This window comes from Eulemur rufifrons, chromosome 7, assembly GCF_041146395.1.
Source record: "Eulemur rufifrons isolate Redbay chromosome 7, OSU_ERuf_1, whole genome shotgun sequence".
Taxonomy (NCBI): domain Eukaryota; kingdom Metazoa; phylum Chordata; class Mammalia; order Primates; family Lemuridae; genus Eulemur; species Eulemur rufifrons.
Window position 1 is genome coordinate 155,932,470 of NC_090989.1, and position 20,259 is coordinate 155,952,728.

General features: G+C 45.9%; 1 protein-coding gene across 1 annotated transcript in view; it reads left to right on the plus strand.

The window, feature by feature from the left end:
• The window catches only part of DOCK3 (dedicator of cytokinesis 3), a 599,641-nt gene that overhangs the window by 548,990 nt on the left and 30,392 nt on the right, over positions 1-20,259 (plus strand). Inside the window, exons 30-38 of the mRNA XM_069473668.1 lie at positions 11-111; positions 379-437; positions 2,517-2,665; positions 6,224-6,309; positions 9,209-9,235; positions 9,365-9,460; positions 13,862-13,922; positions 14,452-14,545; positions 16,845-16,993. Coding sequence (XP_069329769.1) covers positions 11-111; positions 379-437; positions 2,517-2,665; positions 6,224-6,309; positions 9,209-9,235; positions 9,365-9,460; positions 13,862-13,922; positions 14,452-14,545; positions 16,845-16,993 — 822 coding nt within the window. The remainder of the gene's footprint in view (positions 1-10; positions 112-378; positions 438-2,516; positions 2,666-6,223; positions 6,310-9,208; positions 9,236-9,364; positions 9,461-13,861; positions 13,923-14,451; positions 14,546-16,844; positions 16,994-20,259) is intronic.

Consider the following 20,259-nt stretch of genomic DNA (forward strand, 5'->3'; position numbering starts at 1 on the left):
GTCTCTCTAGGTGTGGAATTCTTATTTTAGCCTGGCAGTTCTGTTCATAAATCAGCCAAGCCTTCAACTAGAAATCATCACTTCAGCCAAAAGGAAGAAGATTCTAGATAAGTAAGACAGATGTCTCCTGTTTATCTCCTTACCACTCGCCCTGATGGGGCTGTTTCCACAAGAGGCTCCTTCAGAAGTCCACAAGGTTCTCTGCTGGGTAGTTTCCCAAGGGGCCGAGTGTGAGAGTTCAGTTGAGAGCCAGATGGCTTAGCATTTGGGGAAGCGTTAGAAACAAACAGTGCTGAAGTACTGTCTTCATAAGGTTTGCAGCCCTATCTTCCTAAACCTTCTCCTCCTAACAGCTGGTTTCTCTGTTACTATTCCCAGGTATGGGGACATGCGTGTGATGATGGCTTATGAACTCTTCAGCATGTGGCAGAATTTGGGTAGGTCTTCTCTCCTTATTCTTCCCTTCCACATATTACATAGCCAAATAGAAAGTAACAAGACTAATAATTTTTCCAAGGCTTTATAAATGTTAATTCAGACCCAAGAGATCCTTACATATCTGTAACATAACACCTCAGATGGATGGTATAGCATATGTGCATAAAGCCCTTGGCAGGGAGAGTTTGGCTGAGAAATAAGACCCCAGTAATAAATACGCACAATCCATTTTTTGAGAACTAAAATCAAAAGAAAATGAAAAAAAAGAAGAGGAAAAATCCTGTAGTTTTTTTCCAGTTTGAGAACCCATGCCTGTAAGATCCTCTGTGCTCTTCCTGTCCCAGACTAGATGTTGTAGGCTCAAAAGCATAGGTCTTGGAGGTACCTAGTACATGTACAAAGGATGCTATTAAGTTTAATAAAGATTGAAACACTTCTTGGGTCTCTGGTATTCATGCATCCAGATTAGATACCTGACACTAATTGCATGAAGGAACATGTGAGAAGGGAATTGTAGCCTCTAAGTGAGATTGATTTTGACTTCCCTTCTTTGCACAGCTTCTATAATATCCACTGCTTTGAATCTAAACTTGTCAGATCAGTGCTTTAAGTAGAATTTTTGGGTTGTTATAGTGACTAGGTGGGCCATCCTGTGATACTTTAGGGTTCTAAAAGGCCTGTCAGGGTGCTAGAGAAACTACTGTTACTATTTCAAGTGAAATCTGCTTTTAGCTGAGCCCATGGCTCTAAAGCTGTAGGAATGATGGTCATAAAATCCTCTAGTCCTCTGTTAACCATCCCTGCCACAAGGTAAAGGCAACAAGCAAGGTTTGAGTTATTCCTGCCAGCACCGGGGGCTTCTATCCCTGGGTGGGGATGCATTTCCCCAAGCAGATTTTCTAGCTTCAGTACTCTTATTCCCTGTATCCAGCACAGTTTGGATATGGATTTTAACCCTGAAGGTGACTCCAAAATTCCCAGGAATGTAAGCGACTTGCAATTACGCCAAATACCAAGATCAGAACATGCAGAATCAGCCTCAGGGCTAACATTTGCTTCTTAGATAGGCTTTCAAAATGGAAGAAATCAAAAGAGATGCAAGATTTTCCTGATAAAGCCAGTCCTTGCTCATTGCTTTTGGTGGAAATGACATTCTGTGGTCCCTAAGAACTGGTTTTACTTGGCTGTAGCAATCAGGGCACATGCCCACAATTTGTCTCTCCTTCAGTCTCTGAAAGACTGAAATCAGAGCTCTGGATGATGGTTTGCTCTGTTTCACCTTTGCGAGAAAAGAAAAGTCCTATCCCACAGTCCTCAGGGTTGACTCTAGCTTCAGGTAACAAGCCCAAGATCACAGGCCAGTCAGAGGGAAATGCACATCACTCACTCACCGTGGAAAGGCCTCACTAAGGAAGTTGAGGGATGAGCTGAGCTGAATAGGTGAAGTGCTGTCATCAGAAATGCAATGTGATGATAGGGGGTTTCAGGGTGGGCAAAGGGAGCCTATCAGAGCAGGGCTGTGCAGGAGGCTTCTGCTAGCTCAGGAGGTGGACCTCTTCAGCATATATGAACACAGGCAGTGAAAAGGCCCGTGAACTAAAGACCTGTGGGAGCTGAATATCCTCATTACTTAAAAGCCTCTGGGCTAGAGGTAGAAACCCCAGGGAGAGTGCATTGTGTTTAAGCAGAAACATGTGGATTTTCCTTGCTAAATAAATGCTATGAATAGATCATCTGAAACTAGCATAGCTTACTCAGAAACTCATTCTGTCCAGAGTAGCAAACTCTATTCCTTGACTTCATAGAGACTTTCAGGTAGTTGTGGAACCTTTCAGGAAATTCTTTGGAAAAGTGGTTTTGTGCCTATTGAACATTTGCTTTAACTGGGCTGGGCCAATTTTATCCATGAACTCTAAAAAGCTGAGAGAATGTATCTCAGAAAACCAGAGGAGAGGTTTTACTTTGCTCTTGGAAGCTTCCAGTACAGATCATGGCATGTGCTAAGGCCCCATTTGGGAATCTCCCATGGAAGGAGAAAAGTAGGCATGAACTAATATCTGTTGGGTTTTGTCGTTCAGGTGAACATAAGATCCACTTTATTCCGGGAATGATTGGTCCTTTTCTGGGTGTGACACTGGTACCACAACCAGAAGTGCGGAACATCATGATTCCCATCTTTCATGACATGATGGACTGGGAGCAGAGGAAGAATGGCAACTTCAAACAGGTAAGATGACACCTGGCAGTGTTCACGGTGCTCTGGGATAGATCCCTTCTGTTCAGGCAGATGGCCTAGATGACCAGCCCATGGTATTAGTGAAGATGGGCTGTAACTTGGTCAGCTTGAATCCTGTTCAAGGATTTTTTCTTACTTGCTGGCCAAAATTGATTTTTGGATTTTCTTTGTGAAGCCAGAGTCCAGGAAAGAATCAGAGGAAAGGAATGAACTTTCTGATCAAGGAGAAAATGACTGAGACTGTAACCTCTCCAATTCATTCAGGATAGAGCCCTGGGAGCGTGTTGTCTTTCTTCTCCAGAGAATTCCCACCATATGGTCCAGGCATTTCTAGGGCTGGAGCCCAGACCATATGACTTCTCATGGCTCAGGGTAGCCCAGGATTTCACAGACTACTACACACAGGTGTTGGTACAGGAAATGCAGGCCCCTTGGCTTCTGACTGAGTGACTTCAGGCTATCCTCCTGTGCCTTTTTTCTGCCACCATTAAAGTGGGGGACATGGTCCCTGCCTTTATATCTGAAGCTCTAAAGAATAGTACCAGGACTAATAGGGGCTAGAGGTAGAAAAGCCAATCTTAGCCAATAAAAGAAATAACTTGCTAGCGGCAAATACTATCCACTGTGAGCTGGCCTGCTTTGGGAGATAGGGAGTCTCTCTTTGCTGGTGATGTTCAAATAGAAGCTCCCAGGAGGCCTCTAGGGGAGATTTCTGCATTGGCTTGGGAGTTGTACCAGTTCCCCACTAAGCTCCCTTTGCCTCTGTGATCCTGGGATGAACCAGTGGTCTTAGAGTGGGTAACTGCAACAGTAAGGAGCAGACCAGGCAAACATTAGACTCCAGTGGACTGGTGTACTCCTGTTTGCACTGTTGTACTCTGCTGCCTCAGGTCCCCTCCCTACCTTTTTGCTCTGTTCTGGGAAGCACAATCTACCTGTACCTCCATGTGTGAAGAAAGATCCCTTGTTATAATCAGGCCCTTTTCTTGGGAGGCTTGTGGCCAGCAGGTTGACCCAGTGAGACAGGGCAGGCTCTGAACTGGGAGTAAGATACCTTGACTTCTAGACGTAGCTCTACCTGACTTTACATGACCCCAATCAAGTCCCTGCTGATGCCTCTTCTCTACACAGAGAGAGTGGGATGGCATCGATCCCTAAGGACCCCAGATTTCAGACTTTCTATTTTTTCTGAAATGTGTATTCAAGCAACTGACTCATCAGGCCAGACAATAAATGTACGACAGTCCCTGCCCTGGCCATGTAGCAGACCACTATTTAAAGGCTATATTTATTCATCCATCCTCATTTTCTGCTGATGGAACTTCAGAGGCCCTATTTGCCTTCAATGATTTTACTATTGTAATTCAGTTATTCTTTTATTGCTTGTTTGCCTTAGGATTCTTTTGTCCCTATATGGAGTGAGAAAAGCCTTCTGTTATAGCACATTAGTAAATGCAGCCATCTGCGTTTTATTTTGTTTACATGAAATATCTATATAAATAATACCATAATGCCACACTTTAAAGGCTCGTGAAGGGTTAAAAAGATTTTATTGTACATCATTTAAAAACTAATTTCTCACATCAGAGTAAGTCCAGTGAGGCCTATTAGAAAAGTGGGTGATATGTTCACAATGTCAGGTTCATTTAAAAAAAAAAAAAAAAAAAAGAATCACACCTGTAATCCTAGCACTCTGGGAAGCTGAGGCAGGAGGTTCACTTGAGGTCAGGAATTCGAGACCAGCCTCAGCAAGAGTACCCCATCTCTACTAAAAATGGAAAAAGTTAGCCAGGCGTGGTGACACGCATCTGTAGTCCCAGCTACTCTGGAGGCTGAAGCAAGAGGGTCATTTGAGCCCAGAAATTGGAAGTTGAAGTGAGCTATGATGACACCACTGCACTCTACCCAGGACAACAGAGTGAGACCTTGTCAGAAAGAAAGAAAGAGAGACAGAGAGAGAGACGGAGAGAGAGGGAGGGAGGGATGGAGGGAGGAAGGAAGGAAGAAAAGGAAGGAAAGGAAGGAAGGAAGAAAGAAAGAAAAGAAAGGAGGAGGGGAGGGGAGGAGGAGAAGAGAAAGAAGAGAAGAGAAGGGAGAAGGGGGAGAAGGGAGAGAAGAGAGAGAGGGAAGAGGGGAGAGGAGAAGGGAGGGGAGAGGGGAGAGAGGAAAAAAAGTGGCTGAATGATGCCCTTGCCGATCCATGGGGTAGGAACAAATGTAATATTGTTCCTCATGGTTTAAGTATCCAATAATAAATGCAGGGGGCTCAATGATGGGGCAGTGGCAGGAACAGCAGCCCTCAGGGCTTTAGGTCCTGTGGGTACAAACAGTGGAGCCTGTTATCCTGAAGGAGAATCTCCGAAGGAAACACTCACATCTCATTCAACCCCAACTCATGCTAGCCATTAGCATGAGGACCAGCTCCCCAGCAAATTCCCTTCCTTTTTGACTAGCTGACTAGAGGGTAAAGTTCTAACTAAATGTGTTTTCTATATACAAATTATTTTGAATATCTTTAAAGAAAGAAGAACACTTGACAAAGGCCTCTTTTGGATCCAAAATACTTTTCTCTCCAGGGAATCCTTGCCTTTTGCCCTCTCTCCTCCCCTTTGCAAAGCTGAGGGAAAGTGGAGTCCAGGGGAGCCCACTGGGTCAAATACACTGGGAAAAAATAGTAAAAGAGCAATTAGGAGGAGAAGGAAGGGAATGGAGCCTGGGACAGACTGCCAAATTCAGCCTCCACAGTAGAAAATGATGGAGGAGACACAGTAATGTTCTTGTGAAGCATTCAAATGTTTTGGATAGATGAATGAATTGAATCAGAAAAAGGTGCTGGAAACCAAACAGACATAGAGAATGGCTTCTGTTGTAAAGACAGTAAGCTGTAGTGGGCTTATGTGGAATGTGAGGCTGAAGTGGGCATTGCTGGTGTAGGAAGGGAGTTTGGTAAACTCAGACACTTATCTTAGCCAACCAGCCTTAGCAAACTAGCCAATAAAACATTCACCTCTCCAGCACCTTAGCTAGTTTAGCCCTTGAGGTTTTTCTTACTAGAATCCCGGCTGCCCTTGCCAGCAAAGGCCCAGAGCTGTAGGTATCAGAATGGAAAGAGGAGAATCTGTACTCACATGTCTTTCATTTTGCCCTGAATCATGATTTATATTCATCTTCTGGTCTGAATTCTTACATTCTCGGCCAGATGGTTAAGAAGAATAGAAGTTAGGGTGGAAGGAGTGACAAATAAGGAGGATCACTTGAGCCCAGGAGTTTGAGGCTGGGCAACATAGTGAGACTGTTAGATTAGGAAAAGGGTACCTAAGACTTTTAAGTCCTACTTCTTATTTAAACCACTAGGCTTGGAGGCCTTCCTAATTGGGGGAGGCAGTTTTCTTGGTGCTATAGATGAGATCATATCTTCTCTGGGATTTGTCTGGAGCAAGGAGAAAATCAGGAAGCAATTTCTCACCATTCTAACCTATTGCAGGGACTGGATTTCCCATTCTTCCTCTGAGGTTGGCTCAGGTTTATGAAGTCTCTGCTTCCTTCTAGGTGGAGGCTGAGCTGATTGACAAGCTGGACAGCATGGTGTCAGAAGGGAAAGGTGACGAGAGCTACAGGGAACTCTTCAGCCTGCTGTAAGCTGCTCCAGCCCCAGGCACCTCATATTGGGGAAGGGGGGCCAATGAAGGATAGAAGTTATAACTGTGTTGGGCAAGCTTTAGAGATTAGTTACCAAGAGAGCCCCTAGTTGTTCCTGGTGGTAGCAGCGCTCACCTTCTGTCAACAAGAAAGCAAGGTCTTCCAGGGATCACCATAGTTGACTGAAGAGGTAGAAACAGGTGATAACTCTGAGCTCCTAGACTTGCTGACAGGGAAAAAGATCATCATCTATCTTCATAGCACGTACTGCATCCAGTTGAGCAAAGAGCTCATAGGGACTCAGTTAGGGGTCAATGCTGGCATTTCTCATAGGGAGAAGGGGAATAAATCCTCTTTAAAAAAAGGGATCCTATTTGCCCTGCTTTGTAAGATAATACAGTCAGCTTAAAAAATACTGCGCTGGGCTCCTGAATAAGTCACACACCCCTCTCCAGGCCAGTCTTCTGTGTGTGAAATGAAGTGGTTGTTCTTAATGACATCAAGGTTTTCCAGGTCCACCATTCCGTGGCTTCTGTCTTGCATTGATGGAGGCCTCTAAGAGACCTAAGGAGGGACGTAGGGGAACTATGGCCCTCCCAGGTAGATAGTGGTGTTGCTATTTTATCTTCATAAAAAATGAAATTTTGAGAGATTTACAGCTCTAGAGTACACCTTACTCATCATTTCCAGCTTTGAGATTGTCTTTGTTTTGGTGCCATTTGAAGACAAACGTATTTTTCCCGTCATAATACTGTAAATTTTCTTACAGCTTTACAGTGTACAAATTGTATTGACACTTCTTATCTTATTTGATCCTCACAACACATCTGCAAGGTGGGCAGGGGAGAGATTATCCTCCTTCCCACCTCAGAGGTAATGCAGCTGAGCTCAGGGAAGTGCTAGCATGTCCTCAGTTGCATGATTAGGAAGAGGCAGCTCTGGAAGGAGGGCCCAGACCTTCTAGTTTCAAGCGGGGGGAATCTTTCTGCTAAACCATGCCTGTTTGGTTTCTTGATGAGTCATGAGAGAAAATATCAATTTACATTAAATATAAATATAATTTGTGAAAATGAATCCATCCTTTAGTATTTCTCTTTTAGCTAAAGATATTTCTAATTGTGGAAACAAGGCAGAGAAATCTCTTCCTTGGCCGCTAACAAGTAACTTTGCTACAAAAGAAAAAGTATACAAATAACCCACAATTACTAATTACCTGACCAAATAGTGTTCATAAACTCTTTTAAAATCAGTCTGAGGGCCGGGCGCGGTGGCTCACGCCTGTAATCCTAGCACTCTGGGAGGCCAAGGTGGGCGGATCATTTGAGCTCAGGAGTTCGAGACCAGCCTGAGCAAGAGCAAGACCCCATCTCTACTAAAACCCCATCTCTACTAAAAATAGAAAGAAATTATATGGACAGCTAAAAATATATATAGAAAAAATTAGCCGGGCATGGTGGCGCATGCCTGTAGTCCCAGCTACTCGGGAGGCTGAGACAGGAGGATTGCTTGAGCTCAGGAGTTTGAGGTTGCTGTGAGCTAGGCTGACACCACGGCACTCTAGCCTGGGCAACAGAGTGAGACTCTGTCTCAAAAAAAAAAAAAAAAAAAAATCAGTGTGAGAACTGAGAGCCACTGATAACATGGAGCAACATTTCCCAATTTGTATTTTGGGAAGATATTTGTAGGTATGCTGAAAAAATGTAAATCATGGGCTAGTTAGTTTAGAAAAGATTCAATTAAACAAGCCTCTTTATTGTAGGACTTCTCAAAGCCTTTAATGTATAAAAGAATAAGAGTGGTAGTATGCTCCTATAATCCCAGCTACTCTAGAGGCTTAAGCAGGAGGATTGCTTGAGCCCAGGAGTTTGAGCTCACCCTGGGCAACATAGCAAGACTGCATCTCAAAAAAAAAAAAAAAAACAGATATGAAAAATCTTATCAGCATTTCCCATGCTTGTGTGCTTACCTCCCCCTTTCCTCCAGGACAGAGAGCTCTGTAGAACACAGTTTGAGAAATGCTGATACAGTGGCTTTATCCACACAGCTCAGAGGTCAGAGTCAATGGTCTTGCCTTCTCTAACATCAGTCACATGGGAAACACTGACTTTGCCAGAAGTCAGGCCTAGAAAAGATGTTCTATTCAGGGAGACAATAATCACAGCAGTAGCATTAACAGCATCCAGGCTATGGGTTTGAGTCCCCAGTGCTGGGCCCCCAGCTGGGCCTGCCACTCCAGGTGACTCTCATGATATTAGAGAGCAAGGGACAGTGTGGAAAGTAATTAGGAATAGAGTTCTGTGGAGTGAGAACTGGACCTATGGTCATTACTGGAGCAATCAGAGTTAAAGTCATTGTCCCCTAGAAAAGACCTGTGGGATAGCAGAGGATCTCAGAAGCCAGCCTTTTTGGAGAAGCCAGAGGCTGCCCTGAGGTACCAGAAGCATGGGGCTATCAAGTAAGAAAAGAGCCTAGGCATTTAGCTCTTGGCTCTGACACATTTTTCTTGGAAGTATCCCCTGACAGTAGAGATGGCTAAATGTAGCTCCCTGGACTTACTTACTATCCCTCATGCTGGGCCCCTGAGGCTAATGAGAAGCCTTCCCTTGGTTTATGTGAAGAGATTGGTTTGTATGTTTGCTGAGGATGGCTCTGGGCAGTGATAGAGGCAGTCAGCCAATTGGAAAGCTAGGCTTATCCTGCAGTGGGCTGTTACTCAGCTTCTCCTTCAGAATAAACCTCACCATGTATACCTAAGGTGGCTGGGGCTTTGAACCCCTCTCTCACCTTTACCTCAGTGGCATCCTTAGGGACTTGTACAGAAAAATGGGAGGTGTGTTCATTTGTTACTGCTAGTTCAATAACCTCCTTGTCTTTGCTTTCTGCTGCATGGAGTAGAACCCAGCTGTTTGGGCCCTACCCCAGGTAAGACTGCAGTGTGGTAAGTCTGCCGTCTCCAGATCCACCACAGCTCCCATGGGCTCATGGACCTCACTCTTGCACCCAGGCAAGGCTCATGAATTGTGTTTGCTTCCCCTATCCCTCCACCAATAGCCTACTGGAGAAAGTTGAACAGGAAACATGGCGTGAGACCGGCATTTCCTTTGTGACCTCTGTCACCCGCCTCATGGAACGTCTTCTTGACTACAGGTATCTTCTCAGGCACCTACCCAACCTCTTTTCTGGTCAGGATGCTCTCTAGCAAGGGAATTCATGCCCTTAAAACTGAGATCATGTGCCCATGATCGGGAGGACTGTTCTGATGTGGGGTCCCATCACAGTCATTAGGAATCTGCTGATGACCAAGGAGGTGGGGAGAGAGAGAGCATGAGTGTGTGCACCTTCTCCCAGGAGTAAGCTAAGGCTTCCTGGAATCCTCCCCTAAAATGTAGGCACATTTACCCAAGGAGCATCCCAGGGACATGTAGCCATCTGGCTTTCCATCCAGAAAAGTCAAGGCTCAGATAAATGGGCACAGCATGGGAGAAAAGAAAAGCTGTCTCCAAAGCAAGGCAGGGAACAGCTGTAGGTCCTTAGTGCAGAACTTCCTCAGAGTCATATGGCAGATAAGGAGGGAAATATCACCCAGAGGACTTTCAGTTGACTTTTCCAGGGACTGGGAAACTCCACTTCAATGCCTATATTCTTTGCCTAAAGTCTATCTATTTCTGTCCCCTGGTCCTGGCTAGAGCAGACTAGAGGAAACAACCCATGAGCTCAGAGATCTTTGTATTATGTTCAGTCTGAGAGTTAATGTGGAATTAGAATTTTTTATTAAAATCTGCCTTCCTGATCTATCATGGCTTTCAATTTGTGCAAAAGTGACAATGAGACTACTACTGCAGCTTTAATTATTCTCTCCATGAGGTTCAGGTGATGGCTAAGGGTGCCTTAACCCAGCCACAAGCAATACTTATCTTCTCTGTGCTACAAGCAGTGCAAACATCAAAGGGGTAGGGGAGCATTTTCAACCCATGGATCAGGAAATGAGGAAGTTTAGGCCACCTCCAGTTGCTGATGAAGTAGAACATGCTGCTATGCAAAAGACTCAGATGTCCAATACACTGGCCTGGATAATGGAAATGGAATTCCTGAGACATGTGCTCACATCCTTAGTATCCCTTTTTTCTGTAGCACAGCCATGCTTATGAGAGCTTTGGCCCATTTTCCTAGGCCTTACAAGGTCAGAGCTGGCCTTTTGAGGTCCCCTTTTACAGCAGGGGACTCCTTTGTCCACACCAGCTCCCCAGCCTCTCCTGCACCTGCCATTAGACAGGAAGAAAGGTGGGCAGAGCTCTGTACCTCCTCCTCACTGCAGCATTTACTTCAGGTTGGCCTTATTCACTGTGGCCTACCAAAAAGAGCAGAAATTAATTCCTTAGGCTCCAAGGCCTATTTTTAGCTGCTTGTTTGATTTCTTTAGCTATCTTCTATAAGCAACTCAAACTTATGCCCCAAACCTATTTCATTCTCCATTTCTTGTCTCAATGTTGGTCCTACGAAACAAAGTCCAAAGTCTTTGATATGGCATCAGAGGCCCTTAATGAACTAATCTTTGCCCACTTCTCTAGCCCTGTCTCCTGGCTATCCCCAATACTCATGCAATGTACCCCAGCTTCCCACTATTGCTCCCTAACATGAAAGGAAACACCATGATGTTTATGATGGCTCCCATTTATTGAAAATCTACCATGTGAGTGCTCTACATACATTGTCTCTAATCCCATAAGCGTCCCTGAAAAGTAGCTTTACTGTTTTTACCCATGAGGAGACACAAGTAGGAAGCACCATTGCCAGGATTTGAACCCAGATCTAGCTGATTCAAGAGCTATGCCCTTGTGCCTGTAATCCTAGCACTTTGGGAAGCCAAGGTGGGAGGATCACTTGAGGCCAGGAGTTTGAGACCAGCCTGAGTAACATAGCGAGACCCCATCTCTACAAAAAATTTAAAAATTAGCCGGGCACGGTGGTGCGTGCCTGTAGTCCCAGCTATTCAGGAGGCTGAGGCAGCAGGTCACTTGAACCCAAGGAGTTTGAGGTTGCAGTGAGCTGTGATGATGACACAGTACTCTAGCCCAGACAGCAGAGCGAGACCCTATCTCAAAAAGAAAAAAATAAAGAGCCATGCCCTATCTCTTCGTACATATTGTCACCACTCAACCACTCATATCCTCCTTTCAGACTTCTCTGTATGCTGTGTCCTCTCCCAAGAGTGGCCTTCCAACTCACCCCCATTGAGGAGGTTTTCCCAGGCCAGGAGGTTACCTGGCTTTCTGTGCATACCATGGTTAATGATCATTTATCACTTTTCTGTCTTGCCTGACAGAAGAGAGCCAGCTCCTCGAGGATAGGAACCTTGTCCTTATCTCACTGATCCCTTGCATGGGGTCTGGCTCCTGGCAGGTACACAGCAAATAATGATTGACTGATGAACTTGCTGGAAAGACCATGCAGGAATCAAGGAAATCTTTTCCTCTACCTTATTGCAGTTCAGTTCAATGAGAACTTAAGAAAATGGTTGGTAAAAGTTTAAAAGATATACGTTGATGATACAAATAATCAATAGGTTTTTGTACTTTAAAATGACCTGTACTTTAGAACCTGTAGCGTGAGACTCAGTTTTAGACTAGCAAAACTTTAGGTACTCGGAGGAATACCTCTTTGACTTTTGTGTTAATGTCTTTAACTTTTAGGGCTGGGTGTGGTGGCTCACATTTATAATCCAAGAGCTTTGGAAAGCCAAGGCAGGAGGATCACTTAAGGCCAGGAGTTCAAGACCAACCTGGGCAACATAGCAAGACCCTGTCTCTTAAAAAAAAAATTAAAAAATTAGCCAGGCACAGTGGCCTCTATCTGTAGTCCCAGCTACTCTGGAGGCTGAGATGGGAGGATCACTGGAGCCCAGGACTTTGAGGTTCAACTCAATCACGCCACTCCACTCCAGCCTGGGCAACAGAGCAAGAGTCTGTCTGTAAAAATAAATAAATATATAAATAAATAATTTTTTAAAAAACAAAATACAAACCACTAAATGCCAAAATGGCTAGGTAAGATCTCCCTGCCCTCCATGGGGCCAACTTACTGGGGAGACAGATGCCTCCTGTCACTTTGTGGGTTGCTTGGAACAAGTTGGCCATCTGTCCCTTAGGCTCACTCCTCTAGAAAAGTCATAGCAATTTCCTGGCCCTGCTAGCACTAAATGACAGGTTCTGTAGAGGTCGTTCAGGACCCTCATGTCTGGCAACATAGGAACCAAATGCCTTGTGGGGTGAATGTGCTGATAAGGCAAACCCCAGAAATGAGGGCCTAGGTTCCAAATCCCACAGAGCTGTCAACTCTAACAGTAGACCTCCAATAGGAAGAAGGACATTTGGCTTTGCCAAATGGAGAAGACCATGAGAGTGGTATGGATTTCCAATATCCCTTTCTTTCAGATAAGTCACCTCAGAGCCCTCCCTCTGTGTACTGGGAAGGTGGTCAAAACTGGGTTTGTCAAATGACCATCCAGAGTCTCAGTGACTTGGCCTAAGACTCTACTGCTCCTCACGGGGACCCGTGCCTGTCAGTGGAACAAAGCCAAGATACTCTCTACCCTGACCCTGGAGGTGTATATAAATTCCCTTCTGCAGCTTTTCCCCAGAGCTGCTAACACGCAGCTGCATGAAGAACTAGATTTTCTTCAGAGCACTGTGAGAGTGGCATGGAAGGAGACACAGCAGGCAAATGGGACTCTGGCTGGCTATGTGTGTAAGAGGCTTCTTGCTGGACTCACTAGTCTGGTTCTTATTCTCTTTCATCTCCTTGTGCTGGGCCTCTGCTCTTTCCCAGAGGAAATCGGCTTTCATCAGCCCTCTCTCTACCTTGAGAAGGATCTATTCTCCGTGTTCCTATTGTCCTGCCTCTCACAGGCCAGCCCTGACCCCTCCTACAACCAGACCCTCCTAGGTATAAATGCAGTTCAGTCCTCCCTGAAGCTGCCTCTGATCAGAAAGAAGCGCCAGATCTGCTGCTTCCGATGAGAGACGATTCCAAAGACTAGTATGCAGGAAGTAGACTATAGAGAGAAATGCTGATTGGCTGGTGAACATGTCAGCAATCCTATGATTGCTGTGGCCACAGGGTCCTGAAGTGGAGGGTCTTGGCTTGTATTTAGCACTGTCCCACAAAATAAAACCTGCCCTTTAACTTTAAGGAGAGCTCTGTGCCTCCCTTTATGGGAACTCGAGGATTTGACCTTCCACTTAACTGACACACCCTCCGTGCCAAGGACATTGGTAGGTGTCACTTAACACCCAGATGTGGCATGTGAGCTCTGCACTCTGCCACGAGAACAAGGGGCTCATTTGAACAGAGGTCTTTGAGCCCTAGGAGTGGGTCTACAGCTCAGAGGGAGCTCACAGTATAGTCCTCATCTGCGGAAACAGTTCCTTTTGGAGGGCATTCTAATCTGGGGTTTGGTCATGCTAATACCCCAGTGATACTGTGCTTTTGTGTGTTGTCTCAGGGGCGCTGCTTCATATTGTAGGTGCTCATCTGTGCTCTGTCTTACAGGGACTGCATGAAAGGAGAGGAAACAGAGAATAAGAAGATCGGCTGTACCGTTAACCTGATGGTGAGAGGACATGGGCTCTCCCTCCTGTCTGCCTAGTTGGATGGTCTCTGTCCTGCACTGTAATTGGCTTGGCCTTTCTACAATACATGGCTATAGGCCGAAGGGTTTAAGTCAGGACATCAGCTCTGTTACTGGTATCTTGGAGCCCTGCACCTCCTCAGGCACATTTCTACTTGGGAAAGGAATTAAATGAATTCTATTTTGGTGGAGCTCTAGCCTGGTCTCTTGGCAAGGTTCCACCAACCTGACATACCCTGATTCACAGTGCGCCCCGATCCCTGATCTGCCCTGATGCTCTTCATCTTTCATGCTATCCAAGTCTCCCACAGACCTGCCAGTCGTTCTACCCCCAGTAGGTGTTTATTCTGGCTGGTCCTTTCTCTTTCTGGTGCTGTCTGCCTCTAGGATCTTCCCTCTCCCTCCTGCCCAGCACCCTTATGGCTTTGGCCAGCTGTCTAGAGCTCCAGTATATCTTCCACAGGTAGCAGACTCTCTCATCTTTATGTGTTTTTTCTTTTTTCTCTTACAGAACTTTTACAAATCTGAGATTAACAAGGAAGAGATGTATATCCGTTACATCCATAAGCTTTGTGACATGCACTTGCAGGCTGAAAACTACACAGGTGAGGGAAGAGCCATGCCTGCCCATGAGGACAGACTGAAGGGATATACACACTGGCAGAGAAAGGCTCTAAGCTGGTGCCTGCCAGATCTCAGCAGAATGTTGGGGCTCATGCTGTCCCCTCACCTCATTCCTTTCCCTCAATGCCTTTGTGGCACATGATAGAGAGAAAGCAGGCAGAACCGCCACTTGTGCCTTTGTGCTGCGTCCTCCACTGCTTGAGGCTACTCCACTCTCCTTCCCCGTGTCCACCTCTCTGAGGCCTCAAGGGTGAGCTCCAAATTCTGATGCACCAGGTCAGAGCTTCCTGATCTCACTGTCACTCCTCATGAACAGAGGCATTTTTAGGACCTTCAAAGCTGGAGCTAAGTGAGACCACAACAGTAGAATATCCTCCTGACCCTGGGACTTCCAGAACTCACTGGCAGACCTGCCTTACAGTCTAGGCTCTTCCCCCGTAACTGCACAGCAGCCCCACATTGTGTTCCCAGTGGAGAGTATGGAGAGTGTGTTCATCTGACTTCATGACAGGCTAGACAGGGGCCCTTTCATTGTATCTACTGCTTAATCTATTACTATGGCCTTTCTGACTAGAACAAATTTTAAAGCACTTCAAAGTGCCTGGCACAACTGTTTACTGAGAACCACTCTGAATTAGCAGGATGTGTGCGTGCATGTGTGTTCTATCTGATCACCTTGTGCCATAGTTCCAGAAAAATAGCCATCTTCTCCACTATGGTGACTAGCCACTATGTCTTAGCCCTTAAGCCATAGGACTTGAATTTGTGTGATAGACCAGGAAATTCAAGCTATTCTTGTCTGTAAACATTACTAGAATAAGATGGATTTGTAGAAACAGAGAATCCTCCTTCCTTATCTATAGATGTTAGAGAGAATTTAGCATAGATGCCACCTTCTCTGATATCACAGTTTGGCAAGAATTAAATCTACAATGACTGGGCTGAATCTCCCATTCTCTGCATCCATTTCCACCCATGATCCCACCAGTCTTATGAGACAGCAGTGAAGAAAAAGACTGATAAATTCCATGTACTAGTAGAGGCATTTGCTAAACTCCTAGAGGACTGGGCCATGACTAAGAGGCTAGGTCAGGGGTGTGAACAGAGAGAGAATGCTAATGCTTGGCTCCGGGAATGACATCTGAAAAGAATATAGACAGGAAGAAAAAGATTTTTCACATGGTTTCCTAAGCAACAAAGGGAGGCCCTGAGTGCTACAGAGCTTTTCCCCAGAGAGAAAAGGCTTCCTGGACCCTGTGAGAAGGCATGTGCGTCCCTGGGCAGGAGGTTCCAGTGATAAGGGACAGGCAGAGAGGCAAGGATGAGGAGGAGCGCAGGGAGTGGACATAGGCAAGTGGGCCTGGCTAACACTAGAAGTGGGTTAGAAATGGTTGGAAATGGGCAGCACGTTTAAGTAGGGCCTTGAAATCCAGGGCAGAAGCTAAAACTAATTAACCTGCCAGGAGAAGATGCCCACTAAGAATGAGCAAATAGAACAGAAAAGAGAAAACTGTATAGTAGGGACCTTGAGCAGTGGATATAATTAGTGTGTCTTATCACTTGGAATTTAGAGAGCCGCAGTATTTAGCTGCTGTTGTTTTACATAACCTTCTCTAGTTGTTACACGCACACAGTAAGATGTTGCCAGGCCTTCACTCTGGGTCCAGTATTAATTTAGTTTCCTCCATGAATGGAACCTCTGGCTCCAGGCCCATGACACAATTACTACCATTCACACTCCTTCTCTTTTGTTCTTTTAGAAGTGGTAGAGATGAGGGGAAAGGGCCATTCCCAGAGCCATGCTGAGGGCAGAAAATGGAGCTGGAGGCATTGAGACTGGCTTAGGGAGGGTTAAGGGAAGCCTTGGTTGGTGTTTACCCCTAAGAGCCAGTTCTGAGAAGGTTGGAAAGGAAGCTGTAGCCAGTCTAGCAAAAAGGAATCCAAGAGCTCTCTCTGATATGTCAGTGTCTCCCAAAGCAAGGCAACCTGTGCACAGACTCTGGGTAACTAAGTCATTTTTTATTCTTTATCTGGAGCCCAGAACAAGTGACCAGGCCATGGGAAGAAGGTATCTTCCAGGATATTTGGCTCCTTCATGCTTGTGCAAGGGTTATTGGCTTGCTAGGCAGCCCCACTGTCTCATCTTTGGTATCTAATGTCTCTGACCTGGGCTACACACAGCTTGCCCTGGCATTCTGCTCAGCACAGTCCCCCGGCACCAGGCTGCTCCTAGACCTTTGAGGGGAAGCCCCTGTACCTCCATGCTGCCTGTCCCCACAGAGGCTGCATTCACCCTGCTCCTTTACTGTGAGCTGCTGCAGTGGGAGGATCGGCCACTGCGGGAATTCCTCCACTACCCATCCCAGACAGAGTGGCAGCGGAAAGAGGGACTGTGCCGGAAGATCATTCACTACTTCAACAAAGGCAAGGTAGGTGTCATTAAGCAAGCCTTCCAGCCCAGCAGTTTCTGCTGTGATGCGTGGCATCTTGACACCATAGGGTGGTATGTGGGGTGGTGAGTGGGTGGGTGCCCATGTATGTGCATCAGATTTGGAGGCAGCATGATTTTCTCTGGAGGAAAAGAAAAACCAGCAGCCTAGTTCTGTGCCTTGAAAGCCCAATTCCAGATTGGAGGTGTCAGAAACTACACTACACCCCAGCTTTGTAGAAGCATTAACATTTACAGGTGTTAATGCTCCTATAGCAGGGGCTTCTGGAACCATTTGTTTTTATTAGATATACTTAAAGAATTCATGTGGCTTTCTAATCTGCTGCCATAGAAAATGCGAGTGGTAAAAATGAACGGATTTTAACCATAGCCAAAGGAGGCCTGTACTGCCTCTTTCTGGTACATGTTCTTGTCTTAGATTTCCCTTCCCTACAACACAGCCTGGGCTTCTCTTATATTGGGGTTATTCTCCATCAAACTAGCTTCTCTGGGATTGGCAGCATTGTCAGTGCTGGTTTAGGCCTTCTTGGGGCTTCGCAGCCACTTTGCTCCAATCTCTGGGAGAACTCTCCATGGGGCCCTTTGAACACCTACTGTTGGGAGTGGCCCATGCACTGGAAAGGCTGGGAGTATATATAACTCGTTGAAGCCATTCTCTCGTTACTCAGCTTTGAGCACATTTTAAAAAGCTGAAATAGGATCATTCAAGGAATTGTAGTGGCTCAGCTCCTGACTCAAATGAATGGAATCTGTTTTTTTTTTAAGTGAGTTTTTCACCAAAAAGAGAGATGTAAACATTAATGGCTTTTGCCCATAAATCAGAAGACATTCTTAAATTTTATATAACATAGGAGACTCAGAAAACCTTCACTCATGCAGAGAATGCACTGGTAAGCAAGAACCTTTCCAAAATTATAACTGTCATGTAACCTAATTGAGAAGGGAGGCCCGTGCTCAGCGATTAGCCTGTGGGACTAATCCACAGTGCTGACCCAAAGCCTCCTCCCCTTACTTGTCTGGGGCCTGACTTAGGGGCCCCTCACTGGCACAGTTTTAGGCCTATCTTCCTGGCATCCAGCCATCCTGGAGCTGCCACTCACTCACATGGCCAGCAAGCCCTTCTAGCTCAGAGGAAATAGCATAGCATGATGTCAGTGTGCATGAGTGCTTTTTTTTTTTTTTTTTTTTTTTTTTTTTTTGAGACAGAGTCTCACTCTGTTGCCCAGGCTAGAGTGAGTGCCGTGGCGTCAGCCTAGCTCACAGCAACCTCAAACTCCTGAGCTCAAGGGATCCTCCTGTCTCAGCCTCCCGAGTAGCTGGGACTACAGGCATGCACCACCATGCCCGGCTAATTTTTTCTATATATATTTTTAGCTGTCCATATAATTTCTTTCTATTTTTAGTAGAGATGGGGTCTCGCTCTTGCTCAGGCTGGTCTCAAACTCCTGAGCTCAAACGATCCGCCCACCTCGGCCTCCCAGAGTGCTAGGATTACAGGCGTGAGCCACCGCACCCGGCCATGAGTGCTTTTTTAGTGTATTGGTTCTCCTCTTTTATTTCCATGGCCATAGAGTGGAGAGTTAGCCTAATCTGAATGAGCCTACCAGTGGAATGTGTGAGCATTAATGGTCCTTTCTTCATCTGATACTGTAGTAATGCATAGAAAAGCAGGATTAAACCATAATATGGACTAGGCTAGGGAATGAAACACAAAACCTGCCTGAGTATTTAGTAGATGGGCAGGAAGGAAAAGAGGACTAGAAGTCTCCATAGGCCACCTACTTGGGGATCTCCCCACTCCTTCCAGAAACCCTGCCTTTGCTGTGAATTGCTGGAAGAGCAGAGTCTGTGCTGAGTGCAGACCACTCAGTGAGCCCTTCCATGAGCTCATCCTCAAAGGGCATTTATCAGATCCATTCTCTTAGGCTCATATAGAAGGTCTGCCTTCTCTGTTCCTGTGCCTCAGCTCCTGATGAAACCAGTAGGTGAGGCTAACCAGTTCTTCTTAAAAGTATTCAAGTTTTTTTAATGGCTCCAGAGAAGCAAAACCTGACTGCTGTAGGAAAAATGCTCCTGTGGAGCAGGGATATTGGTGCCCGAAGAAAAGCCACCTTGGCAATAAGAGGGCAGAAAAGGAAAAGACTCCGGGGAAGAGGCAGGTGAAGGGGTTCTAGCCGTCAACACTGCCAGCACACCCTGCCTCACAAGCCAATTCCCTCCTGACTTTTCTTCCACACACTCCCAGCATCTCTGCTATCTGCCTTAAATAGACAACCCAAAGGAGATTTCCTTTGGTCCCATGTTTATTTCCTGGGTACTCAAGAGGATTAGCCATGGCCAATGACTGATGGTCACAGTCTAGCCCTGGGCCACACTCTCCAGTAGTGAGGTGGTTAACCTAGGAACCTGCTCCAAGGTGGACTCGACTCCAGTCCATGAAAAGTCAGCTCTCTCAGGCCAGACAAGGAGAAAGAGAAACTCCAAAGAGACAAAGTGTGACAGAGTTAGAGTTGAGAGAAGGAAGGGAAGAGGTGAAGATGGGGGCTGGTCCTTCAACCCCAGGCAGAGGGAGCAGACAGGAGGAGAAGCCAAACAGAGGCCTCTGGTCTCTGTTCATCTGGCAGACCATCAGAGCAAGACCAGCCCCCACTGTCAGAATGGGCTGGGGCTCTCCTGCTTGAAGGTTCACCATAGCCCCTACTCCTTTGAAGAAATGACTTGTTTCTAATATGTAATGTGTAAACAGATGTACAAAGACTGCCAAACTGGAGACCCAGGACTTTCCTTTCCTTTGCTGTTTGATTAGAGCGAACCCTAAGGCTGTGTATGGTGGCTCATGCCTGTAATCCTAGCACTTTGGGAGGCCAAGGCAGGAGGATCACTTGAGGCCAACAATTCAAGACCATCCTGAGCAACATAGTGAGACCCTATCTCTACAAAAAATTTTTTTAAAAAGAGCAACCCCTAAGTCAGTGTAACTTTTCGTGCCATCCCTGTGAGGAGGCAACAAGGACATATAAAAGCACACAGCTGCCAGAGCTGGTAGAAGTGACTGGATTTCAGACACCTGGTAAGGAATTTTAGGGTTAGCTTTGCCGCCTGCCTGAAGGAGGGACACCAAGGGAAAAGATGTAGATGGGGATGCGTTGTACCTGCAGTTTATTCCTTACCTGTGTAGAGAGGTAACTATCAAGACCCCAGACCCACCGATGTCCCAGCACACCCCTTGATGCTGGCACAGTGTCT